The sequence below is a fragment of the Microcaecilia unicolor genome, chromosome 4 (genome assembly GCF_901765095.1).
Source record: "Microcaecilia unicolor chromosome 4, aMicUni1.1, whole genome shotgun sequence".
Taxonomy (NCBI): domain Eukaryota; kingdom Metazoa; phylum Chordata; class Amphibia; order Gymnophiona; family Siphonopidae; genus Microcaecilia; species Microcaecilia unicolor.
Window position 1 is genome coordinate 103,222,856 of NC_044034.1, and position 26,994 is coordinate 103,249,849.

Here is a 26,994-nt window from a genome sequence, read left to right on the forward strand (position 1 = left end):
CTCCTTGTGACTCTGGGCAAGTCACTTAACCCTCCATTGCCCCATGTAAGCCTGCCATGAGTGGGAAAGCGCGGGGTACAAATGTAACAAAAATAAAAATACAAAAAAAATATCCATAAGAAAATTAATTGACATGGGACGCCGTCCCACCTCTCCTTGGCAACGCAGTGCTCTTGGCCCGTGCGCTGGGTGTCGCTGTGGTCTTAACCTGCTCCCGCCACTGTTAAGGTCGCTTCTCTTGCATCGCATCTCGCTGGCGGTAGCGGCCTGCAGTGCTCGCGCAGTCGCGCTTCTTCTTTGCCCAAGTGTTTGCTAGTGAGGTGGTTAAGGTAGCCGAGTGGGCGCCGGCGCCGCATCCAGAACAAGTTTCGGAGAGCGCGAGAAAGGATGGCTGATACTTCGCAGTGAGTCTTTCTGCTTTTCCCGCGGCCTTGGTGCTGTAATGCACCTTCTCCGCTGACGCGCTTTCTTTGCTTCTCTTTTCTGGCAGGTTTTTGGACAGTTGCGTCGCTGAGAATCCGCAGAGCGCTCCGGAGGTGAGTCCCTGCCCGCCCTGGCCGGGGGTACAGAAGTGTGATAAGAGCTTACGCTGGCACTCGCACCCACTCCCTTCCCCGTCCGACTTGCCGGCAAAAGTGGCTCGACTGCCTTCATAAAGTTCCGAGTTAACGGAGAAAGAGCTAGAGATTGTGACAGATAAGCGCGCCCTGATATCAAAGTACTGCGAGTTTGGCGTGGGTCAGTTTTTAGGTCGCCACTCTTGCCCGCCTGGTCCTTTTCTGAATGTTGATAGTCCTGCGGTTGCCAAGAGGGATGAGGCTTTCTGTTGTCAAAGAGAGGAAGCTCCCCTTCTTCGCAGTTACTATCTTAACAGTTACTATCATAACCTATAAGGGTTGCTTTTGTTATTGACCTACACAAATAAGCGGGGGCAACGGTTGTGCTAGTCTTTCAGTTGGGGTTGTGGGCTGTTTGACGTGTGTGACGTTCGATGGTCCTATGTATGGTGTTTTTGTGACATCTGGTGTTCGGGCTATAAAATGCCCGCATTAGTAGCTAATTTATCGTCGTTTGTTAGCACTACTGCTTGTGGAAACGTGGAACTCTGTGTGGAGAAACAGGATGTACGGAACCATGTTGAAAACTGGCATCTTCCCATTATATATGTATATATTAGTAAAAAAAGGCCCGTTTCTGTTTGAAAGGAAACGGGCGCTAGCAATGGTTTTTTTTTTGTATTTGTTTTGGGTAACTATAGAGTTGTTAGAAAAGTATTATGAGAAGGAATAATTGTTAAATTTGTAAATCATCTGTTGCTGTGTTGTAGCGTCATGTGAAGCAACTGTCTTCCCAGGTGCACTATATGTTTGAGAGAGTGTTTGTGAGTGTCTGTGTGAGAGAGATTGAGAGTGAATGTGAGAGTGTGTGTGTGTTACAGTGAATATCCACATTCATTGCCCTTGCAGGACCACAGGGGCGGGCAGTGAGACAGTGTATGTGTATGTGTGAGCGTCGGTGTGACAGAGAAACAGTGTGTGTGTGACAGTGAGACTCAGAGATTGGAAGACTGGTTGTGTGTGTGAGAGAGAGCATGTGTGTGTGTGAGACACAGAGATAGTGTGTGACAGAGTATATGTGTGTGTGTCTCCATATTCTTCTCCTTCCAGCAAGCCCTTGCAGGAGTACGGGGATGGGCAGTGAATCAAAGTGTATATGTGTGTGAGAGTGTGGGTGTGACATAGAGACTGCTTGTGTGTGTGTTTGTGTGTGTCACAGTGAGACACAGAGAGTAGAAAAGTGTGTGTGTGTGTGACACAGTGCTACAGTGTGTCAGAGAAACAGTGTTGTGTGTGTGTGAGACAGAGTGTGTGTGACAGTGAGAAACAGAGATTTGTTGACTGGCTCTATGTGAGAGAGAGCGTGTGTGTGTGTCTCCATATCCTTCCGTTTAGCTGTTGCAGGACCACAGGGGTGGGCATTGAAACAGAGTGTATGCCTGTTCGAGAGTGTGGGTGTGACAGTGAGACAGAGTGTGTGTGTGTGTTTGAAAGAGTGTGTGTCACAGTGACACACAGAGAGTGAAAGACTGTGTGTGTGTGCATGTCCCCCTCCTTCTGTGTGAAGTGCAGTCCCCCCCTTTCTTTTTGAAGTTTGGCCCCCCTCCTCCTGTGAGTGGCAATGTAAGGGTGCCCCCCCTGTTTTTGAATTCCTTTTCCTTCTTTTATCCAGCGATTGTGCTCTTCCCCATGCCTTCCATCCATCCATGTGCAATATTTGTCCTCTCCCCTTCCGTTCTGTTCTTCTTGAAGTTCCATGCCCCTTTCTCCCCCCCTCAAGTTCCTTCCCCCTCCCTCCCTCCCTACGTGTGAGAGAGAGCGTGTATGTGTGTGTGACAGTGTGTGTTTGAAAGAGTGTGTGTCAGTCAGACACAGAGAGTGAAAGAGTGTGTGTGTGAGACAGTGCTACAGTGTGTCAGAGAAACAGTGTTGTGTGTGTGACAGTGAGAAACAGAGATTTGTTGACTGGTTCTGTGTGAGAGAGAGCGTGCGTGTGTGTGTGTATGTCTCCATATCCTTCCGTTAAGCTGTTGCAGGACCACAGGGGTGGGCATTGAAACAGAGTGTATGCCTGTGTGAGAGTGTGGGTGTGACAGTGAGACAGAGTGTGTGTGTGTGTGTTTGAAAGAGTGTGTGTCACAGTGACACACAGAGACTGCAAGACTGTGTGTGTGTGCGCGCATGTCCCCCTCCTTCTGTGTGAAGTGCAGTCCCCCCCTTTCTTTTTGAAGTTTGGCCCCCCTCCTCCTGTGAGTGGCAATGTAAGGGTGCCCCCCTCCCGTGTTTTTGAATTCCTTTTCCTTCTTTTATCCAGCGATTGTGCTCTTTCCCATGCCCTCCATCCATCCATCTGCAACATTTGTCCTCTCCCCTTCCCTTCCGTTCTGTTCTCTCACCCCCTCTCCATGTGTTTGTGTGTCTCCCCTTCAAGTTTCTGCCCCCTTAATTGTACCTGCTCGCTTAGACGTTGCACTGCTGTCTGCAGGATCAGTGTCTATGAACCTCGTCCTGCTTGCCCTGTTGTTAGTGCTGCAGTATTGGGAGGGCGGTTCAGTACGGTGTGAACCTCGTCCAGAGAAGGCTGCAGTTCTCTTTTTGCTTTGTTTGACATCCTCTGTTGAGGCGGCTGGAGGCGGTCTGTTCACCTTGTGTTTTTTGTTAGTGCGGGTCCGGAGGGCGGCTGGAGGCTGTTTCTTGACCTTTTTTTTGGGTGCAGGTCCGTAGGGCGGTTCGAGGCAGCAGCAGGTTTGGGAGGCTAGCAGTGTCGTGGCGGCGGTATTCTCCTCAGCTAGGCGGCAGTCTCGTGCTGTGCGAGCGTTCTGATGGCGGTTGTTGATCTCGTTATAGCACGGCAGGTTGAGGAGTGCTTCTCGAGCCTTTTTTTCTCCTTTTTTTTTTTTTTTTTGCGCGTGCCAGCAGCCAGTTCCTGCGGTCAGCTGGGTTTGGTGACGTCATTGGGTTCGATGCTGCCTAGCAGACCACCTCAGTGCTGAGGGAGCCACAGTCCCAAGCACAGAACGTTGGAGGTGAGTTTTATTATATAGGATAATATTTTTTTTTAATTTACATTATGAATGTGAAGTGTAGGGGAGAAAATGGAACGGTCAGAAGAAAAAAAAGTCAAACTTTTTTTTTTTTTTATTGTTATAAAGGGGGTTGCCTACTTTCCTAAAAAAAAATGTTTCTTGGCATCTAAAACATATCTTCTAGTTAATTTAGTTTTAATAATGCTGTTGTCTTGGTTATTTGAGGCAGTGGCTAGCCAGACAGCCAATTTTGGGTGCGCATGAAAGTTTCACTTCACCCTACACCTCCCCAACTCAATTTATAATAAATACCTTAGCTGGTAGGGATACCCAAGCCCCTGCCTGCTGAGGACTGCCTCCAAAGATGTCCAGAACTCCCTTTTACCATGCTTAATAGCAGCAGCATCTTTCTTTCATTTCCTTCTGCCCCTGGGTCTAGCATATCTTTCTCTATTCCCTTATGCCCTTCCATCCAACATGTCTCTCTTACCACCTCCTTTGGGTCCAACATCTCTTCTTCTCTTCCCTCTTTCCCTTCTAATTGTCCAGCATTACTTCTGCTCCATTGATCCCTTCCTCTTGTTGTACAGCATCTGTTTTCTGCCCTCCCCCCCCCCTCCACTTTTCCCTCTGCGGGAGACCTCCAACTGCATTGCTACCAGTGAGGGGTGGTGTTTCAATATTGTGTTTTCTGTAGGCGCCCCATATAAGAGACTTAGGGAGGCTAAGCCTCCCAACCACAACCTTTCCTGGTCCCACTGCCTCTCCCATCCTGTGTTATCCCGTTTCTCTCTCTCTCCCCTTTCATCCACCCACCATGCAGCACAGTATCCCTCCCACTGCACTTCACCGGGTCTGCGCTAATAAGCAAGGCAGAGATGCGGGACTGCAGCTCTCTGCCTGCTGCTACTGCTTCCTATGCTGTTCTTGCCTCCTCTGAGGTAAACGTCTAGGCTGGCACAGGAAGCAGTAGCAGCAGGCAGAGAGCTGCGGTCCCATGCTTCTGCCTTTCTTGTTTATTAGTGTGAACCCAGTGAGGTGCAATGGGAGGGATGTTTATTAGCACAGACACGGCCCGGTGAGGTTCAGTGGAGATACTGGATGGGGGAGAGGGGGACAAGAGACGAAATGCTGGCTAGCAGGGGTGGGCGGAGGAGAGAGAGGGAGAAAAAGTAAAAGAGGATGCTGGATAGCAGGGGGGGAGAGAGAGAAAGGAGAGGATTTGCTGGTTGGCAGGGGGGAGAGATAAGAGAGGAGATGCTGGATGGTTCTAGGGAGAGGGAGAGATGGAGAAAATTCTGGATTTTAGAAGTAGATGCTGGATGGAAGGGAGAGAGAGGGAGGGAGGGAGGAAAGAGTTAGTGAAAGACTGGGGAGTGAGAGGAAGGAGAATGGGAAGGCCAGACTAGGGGAAAGAAATGGAAAGCTGTAGGTAGACACAGTAAAAAGAGGGATATTAAAGTCTGGATAACATGAATGAAATCAGAATGGACAGGCAGAAAAAAAGTGGAAGAAAGCTGTAAGTAACAGATCAGTGCTGGAGTTGGATGTAGTGGAGGAGGTGAAGAAGACAGAAGAGAAAAAAGGAAACCCTTGGAAAGAGTTAAAAAAACAGACAGGAAAGCAGTAACCAGAGACTGGGGCCAACACAATAAAAAGATAAATGGCCGGACAGCAAAGGTTAAAAAAAAAAAGAATTTTACTTTTAAGTTAGAATGAAATAATGTGGTGGCTGTGTTAGTCCACTTAAAAAGTTAATAAACGTAATTAAAAGACAAAAAGGAAAATAAAGGTGATACCGTTTTATTAGATTAAATACATTTTTTTACTAACTTTTGGATGCCAAAACCTCCTCTTTCAGGTCTGGACACTATACTGCTGTTAAGCTTGCTTGTCCTAAATTAAGGAAGGATGTTTTGCTTCTGAAAACAGTTAAAAACTGTAATAAGTAAAAAAAAAAAAAAAAAAAAAAAAAAAAAGGTATCTTATTTTCTGTTTTCGTTTTGTAATTTATAATGCAGCAATTGGACTATGTCAGTTTTTGAAATTGACATCTGCTCTTTTTATATTTGCATAGTACAGAGGGACATGTGTCACTGTACCTATTTTTCTGGTGTTTCACTGTATGCAGAATGTAGCTTCTTGGGGTTTCAGTTTAATTTTTGTCTACATATTTCTACTTTTAGTTTGTGGTTTCTTGTTCTATACTTGAGGGTCTACCTGTGTTTGAAAAGGGCTGGGTATGTTGTTAGTACTGATTCTGTGTAGGATTGATGTGTAGTAATCCAGCTTGTTTAGTTTTCCATTAGGTGTATTAATATTCTACTGCCTACTGTAATCCTTATGATATGTCATTTATGATATATAAATTTTTATATGCACATGAAGACATTTATTACTTGTCAATACCTTTTTTTAAGACTGTCTGTCTCTTCTCCACCTTGACAAATTGTATACACTGAATGCACTGGAAGAAAACCCTCACTCGCTAGCCTTCAATCTCACTAATTAGGGTAGTACTCTTCAATGTTTGGGAAAGACTACCCTTAGCATCTCAGCAGTTTGGTCCAGCATCTTCCTTCCCTCCCCTTTTACTTTTTTTTCTGGGTACTATAAGACAATTATTATGGGGTTGGGGTTGGGCCTGCCCCTACCCCGCTCCGTTTAGCCTCCCCAAACAGCTGGGCCACTGACCGCCTAAGGTGTTTTCAATCGCTAGGGACATGCAGGTTCCCTGAAATACTACAGAGTTTGCCTGTCTCTCACTATTGAAACAGCTCCCTCCATTGGTAGGGCTGTAGGTAGAAGACTCCCGCTCAGCTTAGAGCAGTGGTTCTCAACCAGTGTGTCGGGACACACTGGTTTGTCACCAAAAAGTTGACAGCACCCTTGTGTTTTACTAAACGTGTTTGGCAGGTTGGGGAGAGTTATGGAGATGAAGTATTTTACTTTCTGGTTCTTAACTTAGACCCTACTTCTGTCATCAGCCCCAACTGGAAATGTTGCAGGGCTATGGCACACTTCTCTCCTCCACCCCAGCAGTACCACATTACATCTGTATTTCTCTTGCATCATTGTCAGCAGCAGTGAAATGATATATAGGGTTTTTTCTTTGTTCAACTGTGAATGCTGTGAATTGTAGTGTTCAGTGTGTCATACTCGTGAACATTACCTGTTAGGTGTGTCACAGCAGAAGAAGGGTTGAGAACCACTGGCTTAGAGGGAACAGTGCTCCCCTCCTAGCCATCTTCTTGCATCCCTCCGCCCTCCATCTACCTTAACATATATCTGTTTAGAGGGGTTGCTGGCAGTGGCAGTGATTCACTCATACTGTCTGCAGCCAACCTTGAAGCCTTCCCTCTGCTGCAGCAGACATATGACAGGATGTGACAGAGAGGAGGCTTTGGGGTCAGCCGCAGGCAGTGTGAGTGAATTACCAGCTAAACAAAATGTGTTAAGGTAGATTGGGGCGGAGGGAGGGAGGGAGATGCTGAACTGCAGGGCCAGCCCTAGGGTTTCTGCCGCCCTCCTGCAGCCTATTAGTCGGCGCCCCTACCCACCCAGGGGTGGGATCACTATGGCTCTGTCCCTACAGTAGACACACCCCTTTTACCAGCCATGGCATCATTGAAAATATACACCAGTATAGAAGAAAAATAACGTAGCACACAGACCAGGAATTAGGAGAACAGACAGTCTTGCCAACTCTGAAAAACAATGTGTTATCAAAATCTCAGAATCTACCAAACAGATCCCTATTCAGACATTTGGCCTTGCAGTCACACATGCAGAACAGAGATAGCCCCTCTTTAAATCCTTCAAAAATTAACCTGAAATCCTAAGAAGTTAGACTCTGCGTGCAGCACAATACCAGAAAAACAGAAAGAAACACATTGCTATACATTGCAAAATAAGATAGTAGATGTAGCAGATGTACATTTTCAAAGTGGACTGAATTTTGTTACTCATTCCTTGTGTGAATCGACAGTAGAGCGGTGATCTTGTAGTTGTTGGAAAGGTACGAGTCAGTTGGCTCACTGTGTTGGCATGTGATGTAACATTTCCTTCAATAAAAATATAAAAAAAAAAAAAATGAAAATAAAATGATTTTTTCTAACTTTATCTGGTTCTGCTACTGCTATCTGTCCTCTTAACTCCGTTTCCAGGGCTTCCTTTCCATTTATTTCTTTACTTTCCTCCTTTCTTCTTCATTTCTTGCCCTATACCCATAAGTAAAAGCTGGGTCCTCCGCAGACTTGACTGTCCAGTGGATCCAGCTTCTGCCTATTTTCTCCATCCATGTGCAGTTTTTCTCCTCTCTTCCTTTTCCCTCATTTCATCTCCATCTCTCTTTCCTCCCCTCTATGTCCAGCAATTCCCCACTCTCCCTGAGCCCTGCCCTCCCATGCTCCTCTGTCCCCTGCCCCCTCCATTCATCCCTATCCAGCAATTCCCCTCTCTCCCTGAGCCCTGCCATCCATGTCCAGATGGTCCTCTCTCCCTTGCCCTCCTGCTCCCATGTCCAACTGCCTGCCTGCTCGCCCTGGCGCCCTCTTCTCCCCCCCAAGGATCCTTTTTATTTTATTTTAAATTTACCTGACCTCCGAGTCCGACCGCATGGGCAGCAGCGTCACTGAAAGCGCTCCCCTCTCGAGTCCCGACGTCTCTAGTAGAAGCTTCCTGATTCGTTCATTCTCAGTGCGGACAGGGTGGGCAGATAAGTGACGGTAAGCATGGTGCGGCGGTGCCCTCCAGAGGTTGGCGCTCCCCTGCCATGCTTGCCATGCTTACCTTGCTTACCATGTCAGACCGGCCCTGCTGAACTGTGGGGGTAGAGGGAGGGAGACACTGGACTGTGGGGGCTCAATGTAGCTGTGGATCCCAGGGCAGCTGCGCTGTTTAACCATCTCCTCCAGTGTTGGCCCTGACAAGGGTGCACTGCTGCTGGGTGAGCCTGAGCCCAAGTGAGTGGGCCTCTTGCCCACTTGTGGTTACACCTCTTCTTTGAGTATTATGAAGCACAGAGGGGTCATTAGCCTTGATTGCCTTTTATCAGAAGTGATTACCAAGAAACAAAATGTCTTTAGCATCAGCTTCACAGTTCTTTGTTACTGGGTTGTTAGCCTTTACTACCAGCAGGTGGAAATAGAGAGAACTGAATTCTACTAGTGACATCACCAATATAAGCTGAGGTGCTCCCTTGAACAAACCAGTATTTTTCTCTAATTGTAGTAGGTGGTAGGTCATACTGTCGGTGCTCCTGTCCCTGGCCTAGCTGCTCACTATGCTGGCTGTGGGCGCATAGCATGGTTGATTCTTACTGCTGTTCCCAGATTCACAGTCTCAGGACCGTAAGCAGTCCCCAATCACACTTCTTAGTGCCACTGTGTGAGGCTTTGGCTCACTCTCGTAGTTTAATTTAGTTTATTGAGACTTAATAATATACTGCCTTTCGGGTCATTCCATGTCAAGTGGTCTGGTGGTCCCTGCGCGACCATCACGGATTTCGATGAAATTTTCTGTGAACATTCATACATGTCTCCAAAGAACATTGATAAAGTTTTACGTTTGCTGATGCAATACTTGCTGAGATATAGTAATCTGTTTGACCCCATATTGCAGCCTTCTATGGTATGACTCCGAGATTTCGGCAACTTTGAGACACTGTATCTCTGGCAATATTTTGTTGAGAGAAACAAAACTTGGCCATCTTGTACAACTTTTTGCACTCTATTAAACAAAATAATAAAAAAATCTTCATGAGCGATTTCCATGAAGAATACTTGGAGCAAACTTGGTCCGAAAAATTTGCGGCACGAAAAAATTGTAAAGTTTGGCTTTTTATATCTCTGGAATTAAAGGTGTGATAAACGTGAAACTGCACACAACAACGTATCAACACAAGGTTTCGAATATAAAATTTAATTCTAATATTTTCCATTAGTTCACAAATTGAGTGTAAAGTTGATGATTTTTGCACCCTTCTGGCTTTGTCACTTTTTCTACCTGTTTGGTCACTTTAAAGTTATCAGAGACAGTCACCCCCAAGTCCCGCTCTTCCTTTGTACACAGAAGCACTTCACTCCCTATATTGTACTGCCCATCTTGGCAAAGTTAGTTCTTTTGAAATCCAGGACCTTCAATCTCAGATAAGCTCTCTCTTCTGTCTTAATATTGAACCACACTGTTCTTTGATCACTAGATTCCAAATGGGCTCCCACCGTGACATCAGAAACATTCTCTCTGGCGACTCATTTGGGCTAAGTTGCGCCTTATTTTTCAGTTGCCTGCATTAACCGTGATCTCTTATGATATTGTGCTTTTAAGGGCCTCTTCTCCTAACCTCTCTCTTTTAGAATCCGATAAGAAATTGTTTAATATTTTGTTAACGGTTGCTTTACATTTAATTGTTTTAAACTGGAAAAATAATGTACATCTCAATTATAATGAATGGTGGAGTAACGTGTATGTGATTAGGAAATATGAAACTATACTAGCCCATAAGCACCGTTGTGTTCAATCTGTCTTGAAGACCTGGGCTCGTTTAGATTCATTTTGTCAGACTCCTAATAGCACTACCTGATAATTGTATAATTGCTGATTTGCTATGGGTATTGTCATGGTATGTTGTTCTGCCTTTTTATTTTTGTTATTAACTTTGCCATGGATTATTGTTACTGTTTCTTTTTGGTTGTTTTGTGTTATACTTGTAAAACCTTAATAAAAATATGAAAAAAAAAAACAAAAAAAAACATTCTCTGTTTGTAAGCACCAAGTTCAGAATAGCTCCATCCTGTATCCATTCCGGTACCCACTGCTGAAACAATTCTTCCTGTAGGGAATCCAAGATCCCTTTGCTTCTGGATGTCCCCGCAGCAGGGACACCCCAACTGACATCCTGCATTAAAATTGCCTATCAGTACTACTGCCCCTTTCCTAGCAATCTTGTGGATGTCTCCAATTAAGTCTCTGTCCATTTCTTCTGACTGTGAAGTTGACCTATATATTACTCCAATGTAAATACATTTTCCTTTCCCTCTTTCCAGTTTGACCCACATTGCTTCTTCCATACCCCATGTGTCCTGCAGTTCTGTCACTTTAATATTATTCTTAACGTATAATGCCACTCCTCCACCCTTTTTTCCTACGCTGTCCTTCCCGAGTAGATTATAGTCTAGTATAGCTATGTCCCAGTCATGGTTTTCCATGAACGTTTCCATGACCGCCACTAAATCCAAATTTTCAGTCGTAGCTTCTAGATTTAGAAGTTTGTTTCCCATACTGTGGGTGTTGGTATACAAGGCTCTCCAGGTGTTAACTCTTTTTTTTTTTTTTTTTCCTCCATCTATAGGGGCATTTGATGTCCTACCTTCCTGATAGTTATTTATGGCTTTAGGCCCTTTATAACCCTTGCCGAGCAAGTTTGGTTTAAAGCCCCCCTTAGTACTTTAACCAGTCTGAAGACATTCTGTCTTTTCCTTGATAGATGGACACCATCACCGCTCAGTAGCTCTTGGAAGGCCATCTCATGGTCTAGGAAACCAAAGCTCTCACGGCAGCACCATCCATGCAGCCACACAGTTAGCTCCAGGATGCAAGCTTCTCTCATTTAGCCTTTTCCTTCAACAGGGAGGGTAGAAATAAGCAGTGAATTTCCCCAAGTTTATCTTAATAATGACTTATGGGAGTTGATTCCAAGATGGCGCATTGAATGCACGCACCTGTGTTTGCTCCGTGGAGACGCTGCAGAGAGACGCTACTAGTGGACCTTCGGCTCCTCGTTCACGATGGGAAAGCGGAGAGGGAAGGTAAAGGAGCTTCCCTTGGCTCCTGGACCCTCTTCGACGCTGAAGCAGTCGACCCTGCAATTTCCTACGTTGCAACTGGGACCTCTGTGTACATCGACTCCTCCTGCAGCTACTGGCGCGTTGACGTCAGTAGGAAGCTGAGATGGGGCTTCCCTGAGCCCCGGGGAACGCAGGGCACCACCACAGCCGGGGAGTGAGATTTTCGCAGCAGCCCTACCAGAAACGGACACCGAAGGGGTGGATTTGCAAATGTTAAAGAGGGGAGGACTGCAGCGAATCGGAGTGGGACCCAGGATCAAGTACTTTCGGCCGAATTGGCTTTAAAGGTATTGCCACAGGACATTGTTTCTAAACTTTCTCGTTCTGGGGCCCCACCTCATTCCCCTTTACCATCAGGTGGAATAAGTAAACCCACCATTGTGGCGCTTTCACTGTGGGATATGGTATACAACACTCACTCCTCTATGCAAAGAATGTTAAAAGATAATTCAAATGACATTAAAACTCTCTCAGAAGCTGTTCTGATACAGGCACAAGTTACTGCACAGCAGTCCTCTAAGATTGAAAAAGTGGATACCAAAATTCAAGAAATGGGGACTTTGGAATCTGCTTTGATTAAAGATAATAACTTTTTGCATAAACGTCTGGAATACCTGGAGAACCAGGCTCGAAGATTTAATCTTCGATTCCTTAATTTCCCCAAATCTCCGTTAATTCCTCCGATTGAGATGGTAAAAAAATATTTGATAGACATTCTAGGAATGGATAAAGACTCATTGCCCCCCCATAACTCGGGCATATTACATCTGGAACACTGTGGTGACTTTGGGAGACCCCCCCCTCAAAGCGAGAGATGGGTGAAGAAATGAATCTTACTCCTTCCTGGAAAGTTCGTTGGAAGTTATTACTCGTAGGACGACTATGCTGGTCACTTTTGTGCTTGAGCCAGATTGGAACGCTGTATTAAGACTTTCCCTGCGACACTTAGGCTTTTTATGGGTTCCAAGGTTAGAATTTATCCTGACCTCTCTAGGCCCACACAAATGAGGTGCAAGGCCTTTTTGGAACTGCGCCCCAGAGTCGAGGCCTTGAGAGCAAACTTTGTATTACGTTTTCCTTGTATATGTCAAGTAATGCTTGAGGGTAAACAATTTCAATTTGTGGACCCTAAACAGCTTAAAGATTTCTTGGAAGCTAGAGTTAAAGTGACAGTTGTATGTCCTCCCACATAGCAGGCTGGAGTTTGAGCACAGAGGCGGCAATTGTGTATTAATTTGTAACTTTGTTAAAAAATTTCTTTCCTTTTCTTGGAATCATCTTTTCTTTAATTGTGGATGGAAAATATTGTTAGTATTGTTTCCTTACGCTCTTTGCGTTAATAAGTTTTTCTTTTGAATTGATGGTGGATTGCTAAGTCACATTGGTTTGTGAGTTATTGAAAATATTAATAAAGATTAAATAAAAAAAATAATGGATTTTTTCCTTTAGGAAGGTATTCAAACCTTTTTTAAACCCTGCTAAGCTAACAGCTTTTACTACATTTTCTGGCAACAAATTCCATAGTTTAATTACACATTGAGTGAAGAAATATTTTCTCCAATTTGTTTTAAATATACTACTTTGTTGCTTCATTGTGTGCCCCCTAGTCCTAATACTTTTGGAAAGAGTAAACCAGCGTTTCATGTCTACCCATTCCACTCCATTCATTATTTTATAGACCTCTCTCAAATCTCCTCTCAGCAGTCTTTTCTCCAAACTGAAGAGCCCTTGCTGCTTTAGCCTTTCCTCATAGGGAAGTCGTCCCATCCCTTTTATCATTTTTGTCACCCTTCTCTGTAACGTTTCTAATTCCACTGTATCTTTTTTGAGATGTGGTGACCAGAACTGCACACAGTATTTGAGGTGCGGTTGCACCATGGAGTGATACAAAGGCATTATAACGTCCTCATTTTTGTTATCCATTCCTTTCCTAATAGTACCTAACATTCTGTTTGCTTTCTCAGCCATCACCACACACTGAACAAAGGGTTTCAACGTATCATCAACCATGACACCTAGATCCCTTTTCTGGTCGGTGACTCCTAATGTGGAACCTTGCATCATGTAACTATAGTTAGGTTTACTCTTTCCCACATAAATCACTTTTCATTTGCTCACATTAATGTCATCTGCCATTTGGATGCCCAGTCTCGTAAGGTCCTCTTGTAATTTTTCAAACTCAAGATCAGTGGTCTGCTCAGGAGAGAGAGCTTCACGTCGGTCTCCTCGAGCTACAGGCCATTTGGAATGCTCTGATGGCTGTGAGATCAGCTAATGCACCAAAATTATCCTCATCCAAATAATCAGGTTGTAATGTACTATGCTAACAAATAGGATGGCATGGGATCTTACTTTTTATGTTAGGAAATGTCCAAATTGTGGTGGCGCTGGGCTTCCATACCTTGCAAGAAAGAGTGACAGACTGTGCAGAGTAATGCAACCGCAAAAATGGTCTCTCAACATGAGCATAGCCCAACAGATCGTCTGAGAGTTGGGCAGCCCCCTTGCTGGATATCTTTGCCACTTACCTCTACAAAAAGGTGCCTCAATTCTGCTCCAGATTACATGGCAGACTAGAGGTGAATGTTTTTCTCCTCGATTGGAGAAGGGTCTTCAGTATGCGTATCCTCCCCTATGTCTTGCGGAGAGGACCTTGCTGAAACTCCAGCAGGACCAGGGAACCATGATCATCACACCATATTGGCCTCAGCAGATAATATAGTTCTCTCTACTTCTGGAGTTAGCCTCTAGGTCCATATTTGTTTGACCCTCATCACCTAGAATGAGGGGTTTCTTCTGCATCCCAACCTCCATGGCCCTTCATGTCTTGGATCTTGAGAGCGTAGAACTTGCAACCCTTTTTTTTTTTTTTCATTAGTCTTGATTTGACTGATTTTATGAAAAAGAATTGGAAGATGTACAGGAAGGGGGTCGAGATCTGCATTGTTAACATTTGATATTTGATCCTTATTTACTTGTTAAGATTTATTTACTGCCTTTTTGAAGGAATTCACTCAAGGCGGTGTACAGTAAAAAAATAAATCAAACATGACCAATAGACAACTACAGCAGTAAAAATATTCGACTAACAATGCAAAGTATGGCATAGTATACTGCTTACAATGTTATGTACAATAATTCCTCAGTATGAAGCTTTAGAGGCTGTTTTTTTTTTTTTTTTTGGGACCAAAGAACAGATGCATCAGAAGGCCCTACTGATTTTGTTTCTTTTCTTGCTCTGAATAAGCTGGGGGGGGGGGGGGGGGGGGGGGGGGTTGTATGGAGAGCATTTATTCTAACAAGTAGCTGTGGAAGCCATGATAGGATCATCGGTGGCTAATTTATTAATGGCTTAGGGCCCTGTTTACTAAGGCACGCTAACATTTTTAACATGCATTAACCATGTACGTGCCTACGATATCACTATAGGTGCCTACACGGTTATCGTGCGTGTTAATTGTAGGCACATTAAAAACGCTAATGCTCCTTAGTAAACAGAGCCCTTAGTTTGAGAATACTGGAGATGGATGACTATTACTGATTCCAGTACTTTGGAAAAACCCAGCCAACCCTGCCGCGTCGTCATGTAAATTTTTCATGCATATTCATCTCAATATCATGAAAACCAGGCTGGCAGGGTGTGTCAGGGTTCATGAGGATTGGGCTGAGAAACCCTGGCCTAGGCAGAGGAGGAAAGCCTAGTACACTGGTCTTTTGGCAAATCTGCTTTTGTATTTAAGTGTCTATGAATTAAAAGCAACTCAGACATTTAGTACCACAGTAGTTCAGTTTTGGGAAAACAAGGTGGTGGTTGTTTATTTTCTGTACATAATAGCAAAATTGAAAAATCTGGAGGTTTTATTCATTTCTGTTTTTTTTTGTTGTCTCTATCCTAAATATAAACTTGATATACTGTCAATTGCACTGAGGTGCTGCAGAAAGGTTTACAGTTAAAGCAGAAACAGTAAGGGAATTGTCAAGAGGAGAAAGAAAGGAAGGAGAGAAATAGAGGGGGAAGATGAAAATGTGGAGTGTTAGTCATCTTTGGGGTTGGTTGATAGGTTGTATTTGGTTACAGCTTAAAATGAAATACTTTCCTGATGTGAAGCAATATTTCCAATACCTTTTTTTTATTCTTTGTTCTCTATTATTAATTCACTTTTTCTGTCCTATTGAATTATGGTATTCTTTTCTGTTGAACTTTTATTTTAATATGTTTGTAAACCACCTTGTTTGTAGCAAAAAGAATGGCAGTATATAAAGTTTTAATAAATTCTAAACCATTTTGAATCTGAGAAACTTCACTTGTCTTATTTCACATTTCCTTGCTTAAGTAATCCTATATAATAATTCTCACCTCCAACAGGATGTGCCTGGGACTGTGCCTGCTGGAAGTGGTCTGCTAGGCAGGCATGCACTGACCTCAGTGTCATCAGTGACAGACAATTTGGCAAAGCAAAACAATCTGAGTGCTGGCCATTAGGACACAGGGTTGATAGGAGAGTTTTAAAAGACTGAAGGAACCGAAAGTGATAAAAGGGGGGGAGGGGGGAGTTCTGAACGACTGAAAGACATGAACATTTAGGAAAGGAAAACAATCTGAATGCTGGCCATTAGGACACAGGGTAGATAGGAGAGTTTTAAAAGACTGAAGGAAACTAAAGTGTTAAACTGGAGAAGTGGGGGGGGGGGGAGTTGTGAATGACTGAAAGACCTGCAAATTTGGGACAGGAAAACAATCTCACTGCTGGCCATTAGCACACGGTACATAGGAGAGTTTTAAAAGACTGAAGGAACCAAAAGTGTTCGGGGGGGGGGGGGGGGGGGGGGGGGGGGGGCAAGTTCTGAATGAATGAAAGAAATGAAATTTACGACAGGAACACAATCTGAATGCCGGGCATTTGTACACAGAGTAGATAGGACACTTTTTAAAAAAAAATTAAGGATGTGAAAGTATTACATCTTGGGGGAGGGGTGATGAGGAAAGCGGTGGGGTATCCGGATACTGGGCATTAGGGCCACGGGGATACATAGACTTTTGAAAGCCTTAAGGAACCCAAAGTGTGGGAAGGAGGAGGAAAAGGAGGGGAGGGAACAGGGGAGGGGGCCCTGTCACACACTCTCATTCTCACACACACACTGTCACACAGACAGTCTCACTCTGTCACACACCCGCACATTCACTCTGGCTCTCTCTCTCAAACATACACACTCCCAGGAAAACCTTGCTAGCGCCCGTTTCATTCGTTCCAGAAACTGGCCTTTTTTACTAGTTATATATATTTTATGTAAAAGGTTTTAAATACCTGTCACATTGTTGGTACATTTTTCACCTCAGCAACTATGTTGAAAATTTCTGTGAACTTTTTACCTATACATTTGTGACTTTTTAGTTCATAATGTGATCAAAATAGCTAATGATAAACATAATTCAAATACTAACAACCATTTAACTTGTTAATGTTTTTCTTTCTCTATTTCTGTGTTTGTGGCATCCAGGCTACTCAACAGCAGACCATGACATCAAAGGTGAAGTAAGTTGTGTTTAAAAGAAAAAAAAAAAGCTTCTTAAATATAATTAAATAATATCTAGTCAGGCAAGCCACAGTACTACTGTGTGCACCACCTTTTTAAAGCTGTTTTCTTGGTCCAACATTTAACATTATGCCAGTAAAGATCACCTAATCTTAAATTATTGACAGAGGTTTATATGATTTAATATACAATACATTGTAGTAAAGAAAAGTGACAGAGTATGGGTAAGCAAATGTCAGAAGAATATCCACAGTGGGTAAGCAAGCAAACTGTTTGTATACTCTTCCTCTGTTGTATGTGTCTTACGTGTATTCATTGTATATACCCTGAAAACCTGATTGACTTGTGGCACGCTTCTGAATTTCTCTGTCCCCTGAATGAGTTTGTAGGATGTAGAATTGTTGACCTTTCCTGTCTTATAACAGATTAATTTTAGTCCATATATTACAGTTTGCATTCCATTTCGTTCTGCAGGTCTGGATGGCACCTGGGTAGAAAGTCCAGGACTAGGCTTGCAGGCCTTAAGATATAGCTTTCCCATCTGTTTCCTTTTTGTCCATTTTAGGTCATTCCATACTAATGGGTTGTGTTTCTTTTGACCAGCAGATGGAGGTAGGGATACTGAATTTTTCCAGTAACATCGCTGGTATAAGGGATAGTGCATGCTGGAATTCTCCAGTATTTCTATACCTCTAACAGATGGTGTAGATCTGGGCTGGTGTGGTTGGAGGCAGGTTCTGGTAAGCCTGACTCTCTGGGACACAGGCCAAGGGCTCTTCCCTAGAGGATGAGTCCTTGGGCCACCGCAGCTCCTTGACTCTTATTCCAATGGAGCTTGGAAGTACAAGTCTCCTCTGCTGCCCCAAGCTTTATCCTATGGACTTTAGCTTCGGTATGGCTTCTAGCTTGATTTCTGATGGGCCCTTGCCTGAGTGGGGGGAGGAGGGCATCTCTATTCTCCTTGGCTCCCTTGCAGCTGTTCTTGTCAGGGGAATAAAGCTAGTTAAAAAGGGAAAGAAAGAGAAGGGTTTCAGTGTAGCATACTGAAGACCAGGGCACAGTGGCAAACCCAAGTCCAGTTAGGATCTTTGACAATGAGTGACTAGAGTGTTCAGTTGCAAATAAAATGTCATCAGCAAATAGTGGAATTTTATGTTGCTGTCCTTCATAGGTTATGACTTTAATTGTTGGGAGGTACCTGAGAAATTGCACAAGAGGTTCCATCATGAGAGCAAAGAATAGGGGTGACAAGGTATTCTTCCCCCAGCTCAAAGCCTGAAGTATATGCTGTATTAATTTTCAGGCTTTCCAGTGGTTTCCTGTATGATGTTTCTACCCATGACAGAAATCTGCCTTGAATCCTCACATGCTCCAAGGTCTGCCACATTGAGGATCAGGCTACCTTATCAAAAAGCCTTTTTGGCATTGCTGGATAATATAAGTGCCAGCCTTTTAGTTTGGGCACACCGAATCAGGTGTAGCACCCGAAGTATGTTATCAAGTCTGACAACCCTCTATAAAACTTGCGTGGTCATCACAAACTAGTTGGGCATAAGCATTTAGCCAATATTTTGGTAAACATCTTAGCCAGTCTCAAGCAGGAAAGTGGGCTGATATGAGCTGCCATGGGCGGGTCTTTCCCATGGTTTTGAATAACGGTAACACCTGCTATTCAGGAATAAGACATTTCTTCTGTTTTACGTAAGGTATTGAAAACACTAGTCAAGACCATAGGAGCAACCTGCTGCATGCAGATTTTTCTTTTGAGTGAGAGCCGATAATAGTCCAACAGCCAAAAAACAGCGTGGGAAGGGGGGTCCACCCAAACTGTCTGTGGAGTGGGTCCCTCTGAGCTATCTAAGGAGCAAATTTTGTAATTTATCCTAACAGAATTTGTGAATAGGATTATCCACTAATACAGCAGAGTTCCTAATCACAGCATTTACCGCAAAATATCTGGATAGCCATCTGACCTCGGTTATCTCTCTGACCAGTGGGAAACTGAGCCTCTCATGAGTGTAAGACAAGAGATTTCTTTAAAAAGGAGGAGAGCTGGGTAAGAAGAATTTTCGCAAGGAGTTTAGAGAAGAAAGAGATGTTTGAAACTAGATGAAAACTAGTGGGGTCAGAAATACAAAGGTTAGGTTTCTTGAAGAATGTTGTAACCGTGGAGTGTTTCCAGATAGGAGGGATATGGCCTAGTGTGGGACTAGTGGAAAGAAGAGGTAAAATGACAGGGCCTAAATCAGAGGCCATACATTTCACAATATATTCAGACTGTGGGTCTTTTGATTTGGGTTTAAGATTGTAGAGAGGTAAGCAGGATAAAAAAAAAAAAAATAGCTGTAAACTTACTCCGGGGCTGCTGTGATGAGGTGCTAGCTGCAGGTGGCTGGATGGCTGCCGGGAGGTTGTTGTGTTAGCAGAGCAGGGACACAGGCCATGAACCCAGAGGCGCTTGAAGCGGAAGCACTTCAGGACTGGTGGGGCCCACTGAAGAGGAGTGCAGTGTGAGTGGCCTGATGTCCAACTGTGGCACTCATCCATACCGGGAACATTTTGGGGCCTGTGCAGGAAGTTGTCCATGTGCATTGGGAGATAGAAGCAGCTTGAGTACAGCAGGAGCACACGCAGAATGTGCTTTCACTATTGGCGGGGTCCTTGGAGCACAAGGGTGAAGGAGAGCCACCAGAGGTACAAGTTGATGGGGGCCCCAGCAAGGTAATTTTGGGCTTGAGGAGACCTGGGCAGGATGATAAAGCCACTGCAGGCGGCATGTGGCAGTACTGTGGTGGAGCCAAATGTAGCAGCAAGTGCATATGGGCAACTGAAAGAAAGCGCTGATGTGAGAGGCACAGAGAAGCTGCCAGAGATAGCAGGGATGATGGGCTGGCTGGACATGAGTGCAGACCACAGGCTAGCGACAATTTTTAAAAAGTATTTTTAAGTGAACACAGTGGGGTTGTGTATGTGGGACCTGGAATACAGAGCTGCAGGAGCGCAGGATGCACTGCTGCCCCGAGGAATGTCATGGCTTTAGGTGCGTCGGGGCATCGGTGGAGGGGAAAATGGAGACGAACAAGACAGTGAGCGAACATTGACTCAGTGAGTGATGCTCTCAGCTTGTATGAGCGATCGCTCATGCGCTCACCTTAAAGGGAACACTGGCTAAAGCTGGTGCCAGGTGTGTGTTAAAAGCATTTATAAAACTTTGTAAGCCGTCTAGACCAGGTTCCTTACCATACAGTAGATCCTTGATAGCTCATATAATTTCTTCTAATGCTATAGGTCAGGAGAGTTGTTCCATTGTTCTCCTCCGCTAAGTAAGGGAGGTTTATATTATTTAAATAAGTATCTACCTCTTCTGAAGGGACTGAGTGCTCTGATATAGATTTGTATAGAATTGGAGCAACTCCTGCCTTATAGCCTCACTATTGGGCTACATATTTGGCATGCCCCCCCCCTTGAGGGGGGTCTTTAGTAGATACTATCCTATTCCTTATCTTCTTCTTTTTGAGTTTGTGAGCCAAGGGTTTCCCTGCCCTGCTTCCTGATTGAGTGATTTTGTTGAAGCTGCTGGAGCTTAGCATGAATGTCCTCTATCTCCAGCTCTTTTAGTTCATTGTGCATTTGATTTAGTAGACCATGAGATTTTGTTAAACATAGTACAGAATATTGGAATAATAGGTAATGTCTACAATTGGTTCAAAGGTTTTCTTACTCAGCGGTCTTAGAGTTAGAATAGAAGACACATTTTCAGAAAAATAGGCTAATCCCAGCAACTTCATTTCTTTCTAAACCCTCAACCTGACCCCATTCACGTGCAGATACTCAGGCCAGAGATCTACCCCAGATCTATCTACAATCATAATTCTATTTGTCAACATCAGACCATGTGCCAGCATCCATTCTTGCATACTCTTCATACACAATTTCAACCGATCCCCCAACACAATCTCCCCCACCCCCAAAGCATCAGTCAGGGAAAAAGAAACTGGACATCATTTGCAAACATACAATATGGCACATTCAATGATTCAAACACCTTTTCTAATGGAGCCAGATAGATATTAGCAGGAGCCACTAACAAAATTATCCAGGTAAGGACTAATTTTTCCTTTTGGCAGCAGGGCCGTGCCTAGGGTCTCTGGCGCCCCCTGCAGACTATTAGTTGGGCCCCCCCCCCCCCCCCCCCGGTGAAAATGATCGCTCACCACTTGCCACACTGAAAGGAATTGTCAGCAATATTCTTAGAAACAAATTGCTATACATTGAAAAATAAGATAGCAGATGTAAATTCTCAAAGTGGACATATTCCAAACGTTAAAATTAAAATAAAATGATTTTTTTTCTACCTTTGTTGTCTGGTGACTTTCTTTTTCCGATCATTCTGATTCTGCTGCTATCTGTCCTCTTAACTCCGTTTCCAGGGCTTCCTTTCCATTTATTTCTTTACTTTCCTCCTTTCTTCTTCATTTCTTGCTCTATATCCATTTCCAGCAATTTCTCCTCTCTCCCTGGGTCCTGCCCTCCCATCCATGTCCATCCTTGTCCCTCTGTGCCCTTCCCTCCTCCATCCATAGCCAGCAATCCTCCTCGCTCCCCTCCCCTCCTTTCCAGCAATTTGTCCTCTCCCTGGGCCCTGTCCTCCCATCCATGTCCATCCTTGTCCCTCTCTGCCCTTCCCTCCTTCATCCGTAGCCAGCAATCCTCCTCTCTCCCCTCCCCTCCATTTCCAGCAATTTGTCCTCTCCCTGGGCCCTGTCCTCCCATCCATGTCCATCCTTGTCCCTCTGTGCCCTTCCCTCCTCCATCCATAGCCAGCAATCCTCCTCGCTCCCCTCCCCTCCATTTCCAGCAATTTGTCCTCTCCCTGGGCCCTGTCCTCCCATCCATGTCCATCCTTGTCCCTCTGTGCCCTTCCCTCCTTCATCCATAGCCAGCAATCCTCCTCGCTCCCCTCCCCTCCTTTCCAGCAATTTGTCCTCTCCCTGGGCCCTGTCCTCCCATCCATGTCCATCCTTGTCCCTCTGTGCCCTTCCCTCCTCCATCCATAGCCAGCAATCCTCCTCTCTCCCCTCCCCTCCATTTCCAGCAATTTGTCCTCTCCCTGGGCCCTGCCCTCCCATCCTTGTCTCTCTTTGACCTTCCCTCCTCCATCCATAGCCAGCAATCCTCCTCTCTCCCCTCCCCTCCATTTCCAGCAATTTGTCCTCTCCCTGGGCCCTGCCCTCCCATCCATGTCCATCCTTGTCCCTCTTTGCCCTGCCCTCCCATCCATGCCTCTCTGCCCTTCCCTTATCTCAGCTCCGAGCCCTGGGCCTTTAAATCTTTTACCTCCGGTCGCAGCAGCGTCAGTGAGTGAAAGCACTGCCGGCGTCTCCCTTACCCTTCGCGCTGGTTGGTTCCCTCAGTGTCCCCCCCTGATGTCAGAAGAAGGCGGGACATTAATAATTATTTATTTTTTGGTCCAGGAAAGTTGCTTGAATTTATTGTTACCCTGTTTCCCCGAAAATAAGACATTCCCTGAAAATAAGACCTAGTAGAGGTTTTGCTGAATTGCTAAATATAAGGCCTCCCCCGAAAGTAAGACCTAGCAAAGTTTTTGTTTGGCACCGATGGGACATGGACACAGAAACCTTAATTTTTTTCGCTGCAACCCAAAGACGAAATAACATAAAAGAAATGCAAGAAACAAGACTGAGGTGGAAAATCTATCGTCTAGTGGACTCCTACCATCCTCCTTCACGCTTTTGTGAAGATCAACTACCGGTAAGTGAGCCCGGAAAGAAAAGAAACATCCCCCTTGCAGAAATAATAAAAGAAGAGAAAATGAGTAACCGAGCCCTTTCGGCGCTGCTCCATCGCCCAAGGGCTAAGTCAGACTAGAAGGATGGAAAGTGCTGCGAATGTACAGGAGGAGCGCATAAAGCGCCACCAACGGGAAACGGAGCTACTGTATTTTTTTTAACGTTTGTAATACGGTAGGGATGATCCTGTGCCCTAAGCCCTCTCACAACCTCCTGAGACCCCCAGCCAGAGCAGCCCGGCCCCACATTCCATTACCTTCCCTAGTTCATAGCCCTCCTCCATTCCCAGCCCGGCCAGGGCGGCTCTGCTCCGCTCGAGTCCTAAGGTCACTGTGGGCAGATAGGCGAGCCACGGTCTACTCCTGCAGGATACCGCCCCCCACTTCAATACTGTTCCCAACCGCCACAGTCCCTCTACTACTCCCGAATAAGACATCCCCTTAAAATAAGACCTAGCGCATCTTTGGGAGCAAAAATTAATATAAGACACTGTCTTATTTTCGGGGAAACACGGTAGTAAAGAGTAACTTGGCATTAACCCTGGTTTATATGCTATATCAGCTGCGTTAACCCTAATTCCTTCCATCCCTTAGCAAATGTTTTTCTACACAAATGTAATTTTGTTATAAATATTTTAAGTTCCTAGTTCTTGGATCTTCTTTAATGTGGACTAACTGAAATTATACAAATTGCCTGGATTGTTATATTGTTATTATATTATATTTTTTCTGTAAATTCCATGATTTATGTATTTTGCATAAATGTAAATTTAAAATCTATAAATAAAAAATTAAATAAAAAAAAAAAAGAAGGCGGGACACTGTGGGAACCAACCAGCGCGAAGGGAAGGGAGACGTCGGCAGCGCTTTCACTGACGCTGCTGTGACCGGAGGTAAAAGATTTAAAGGCCTCGGCTGCGCGGAGCTCAGGTAAGCGGCGAGGGTAAGCACCGCGGCGGTGCCCTCCTGCGGTGCTTACTGTATCAGCATGGCCCTGTTTGGCAGTATATTTTTTGCAGAAATTTCAAAGATTTTATTGGGGATCAAGTATTTAAGTATAAAAATTTTTATCTTCAAGAGTAATTGAACTTACGAACAATCCACAGAAGAAGTGAAATACTATAAGTATGTTTTTCTTTGTTTTGGGCAGATATTTATTTATTTATTAATTACATTTGTATCCTTCATTTTCCCACCTGTTTGCAGGCTCAATGTGGCTTACATAGTACCGTAGTGGCGTTCGCCATCTCCGGTAAAGAAACAAATACATAGTGATGTTGTGGTCGAATAGGTTTCATGTGTTAATAGACACATTGGGAGAATCATGGATAGGAAGAGTTATGCAATGTTCATTACAAGCTTTGGTTACGTTGTGTAGCAAGGTTTAGGCACTTAGGTAGGATTGGTGGGGTATGCCTTTTTGAACAAGTTGGTTTTTAGTGATTTCCGGAAGTTTAGATATAAATAACAATGTTGTAGAAAGTGAAATCTGTATGTTTTCACTGTTTTGAACAGTTCAAATAATGAAGATGAAAAAGCATTGAACAAATATAAAATGCCAAAAAATTCTAGTTTTGTGTTTACTGTTTTATTTCCTTTCTTGTCAGATATGACTGGTACCAAACAGAGTCTCAAGTTATAATTACAGTTATGATAAAGAATTTACAGAAGAATGATGTTGACATAAATTTTTATGAAAAAGAGGTAAGTGGAGTAGAAGGAGCATGAAAAGAAGCTTTCTTCGTAGAGCTTGTGTTGGTGATTTAAATTCAATGTACAACAGTATATCTACATACTGAAAATCTTACATTGAAAATCATATTAATGATTTGCAGCTGCCCAGATTATTCCCCATCTGGCACAGTCACCACCATGATAATTCTTATCCAGGTGCTACAGACTGTGGCTCCTACCAGAAACTGGTTATGTGTACACCCAGAAAATGTCCTTTTAATGTCACTGTGCAGTTGCTGGAATCTCCCTTGGAACTGACGTCTTGCCAGGCTTCTTAATAGTATCTTATAATAATGAATCAAGTCACCCCAGCCTTTTAAAGTTTTTGTTCAGTTAAAAAACTGTGTGTGTTTTTTTTTTATCTTTCCTTATAAAAATAGAAAAAACCTTGAACTTCTGATAGCACTTAACATGCATTCCTTAGCTTTTTACTCTGATAGTCCAGTGCGCATTTTACTTGTTCATAGATTACTAACTTGTATATATTAGCAATGATGGCAGATGGTAAAAATGATTATTAAACTTCTTAAATGTAGCTTTTGAGTTTTATTAGCTTCTTGTATTTATATGAGCTGTTAAAGATTAGTTGTCTAGGATAGTGGTTCTCAAACCTGGTCCTGGAGACACCCCAGCCAGTCAGGATTCAGCATACCCACAATGAATATTCATGTGAGAGATTTGCATGCACTGCCTCCACTTCATGCAAAATGAATATTCATTGTGGTTGTACTGAAAACCTGACTGGCTGGGGTGTCTCCAGGACCAATTATTTCTCCAAGGACAAACAGGACATATTCTTTGTCATCAAGCAGATGAATCCATTACGATTGGGTTGTGTCCATCAACCAGCAGGGGGAGATAGAGAGCACTGAAAAACCATAGTGCCTCATGCCAGCTAGCTCCATCTGCCTCTTCAGTATTGTCTATCTCCCCAGCAGGGTGGATGCAGCTTGTTCAAGCTCCTCCAGAAATCTGCCTGGGGTGGCTCCTGTGCTGTTGCCAGTTGTAGCAGGGGTGTTGTGGCTGATGGTGCCCATTTTAAAGGCACATAGGTACACACTTTCCCTGCCTTACCCGGCTCCCACGCTGTGGATGCAGGCACATAGGTTCGCCCTTTCACTGCCTTTCCCACGCTACTGATCCTCCAGAGTGGAAAAAGTTGCCTCTTGTGCTGTTGCCTCTAACTTTTCTCACAGCGTCAAAAAAAAAAAAAAAAAAAAAAGTTGCTCCGTGCTGTAGCGCTGCGATCCAAGAAGAGGCTTTTCTTCAGTTTGTGCAGCGGATCGGAGCTCTGTCGATTCGGAGAGGTAAGAGCATTTTGAAGCTCCTCTGGGGTGGGCCCGCGTTCGGGGCGATTTTGGTGCGAATCTGCCATTTTGAATTTTCCGTCGTTTTCGGCGATGGCTGTGGAGGTTGTAAAGCGCTGTTCCCGTTGTGGCAAGCGCAGATCAGCACCAGGACTCTGTAAATTGTGCTCTTCTGACGTCAGAGACGGCCCGAGCATGGCGAGCGAGGTTTCTTCCCGCTCTGTGGAGCTGGCAGCGGGCACCATTTTGGAACAGCATGGCGCGACCCCCGCTGAGATGGAGGGGTGTGAGCCTGGATGGGAGCCTCGAATGGAGGCTAATATGAGAGCCATTTCCCCCGGACTGGAACCGGGAGGCCAGGGTGAGCCATTCTCCCCTGAATTTGTTTTGCTGCTGCATAAAGCATTTATGTTAAAAAGAGCTCTCCCGCAGGGGTCTCAATCGGCCCGGCTGCCTGTGTCCCCTCCAGTAGAGCCTGGCCTTGAATTACCGCCAGGTGCATTTTTCCCTGACCGATGGCCGCAGGACAAGCTCAGAAGGGTGGATTCCCTTTCAGAGAGTGGCGCACCCCCGTTTCCCCCCCCCCCCCCCCCCCCCCCGTGGTCGGGATGTGAGGAGTCTGAGGGGTCTGGCAGGCCCTCGTGGTCTGGAGAGCCAGAGGAAGTGCAGGATTGCCACTGGATCCGGATGATCCTTCGGCGGTGAGAATTTTCCACCGCAATGAGCTGCCAGCGCTAATTTCTAATGCACTGCAGTCCCTTTCTATTGAAGATCCTGCGAGTGCTGAGCCCTCCTCTGCTAATCCGAGGATGACAAGTAGTCCAGTTAGGATACACCCTCAATCTGGAATTCAAACTTCCAAATTGCCCACCGGGAACTCATTCTTACAGCTCCCAGCACAAACAGGTACTTTCAGAGGGATTCTCTGCCCTTCTAAAGGCTCGAGCAGTCGAACCCGTTCCACCAAGGGAAGAAGGGTTGGGATTTTATTCCAGGTACTTCCTTGTGCAGAAAAAGACAGGGGATGAGTCCCATCCTAGACCTAAGGGGCCTGAACAAATTTCTGGTTCGAGAAAAGTTCATGATAGTTTCCCTGGGCACCCTTCTTCCCATGATTCAGGAGAACAATTGACTATGCTCTCTGGACTTAAAGGATGCGTGCACACATGTCTCAATTCT

The 26,994-nt window shown here is 44.6% G+C and overlaps 1 protein-coding gene across 2 annotated transcripts in view; it reads left to right on the forward strand.

Moving 5' to 3' along the window:
* Positions 1 to 241: 241 nt before the first annotated feature.
* The window catches only part of SUGT1 (SGT1 homolog, MIS12 kinetochore complex assembly cochaperone), a 70,760-nt gene continuing 44,007 nt past the window's right edge, over positions 242 to 26,994 (forward strand). The window contains exons 1-5 of one of the 2 annotated variants that reach the window (XM_030200557.1): positions 243 to 404; positions 491 to 536; positions 3,477 to 3,583; positions 16,930 to 16,964; positions 24,382 to 24,478. In XM_030200557.1, the coding sequence (XP_030056417.1) occupies positions 16,948 to 16,964; positions 24,382 to 24,478 (114 nt within the window). In that variant the 5' untranslated portion in view covers positions 243 to 404; positions 491 to 536; positions 3,477 to 3,583; positions 16,930 to 16,947. Of the gene's footprint in view, positions 405 to 490; positions 537 to 3,476; positions 3,584 to 16,929; positions 16,965 to 24,381; positions 24,479 to 26,994 lie in introns of both variants that reach the window. The other variant, XM_030200556.1, reaches the window with a different exon arrangement.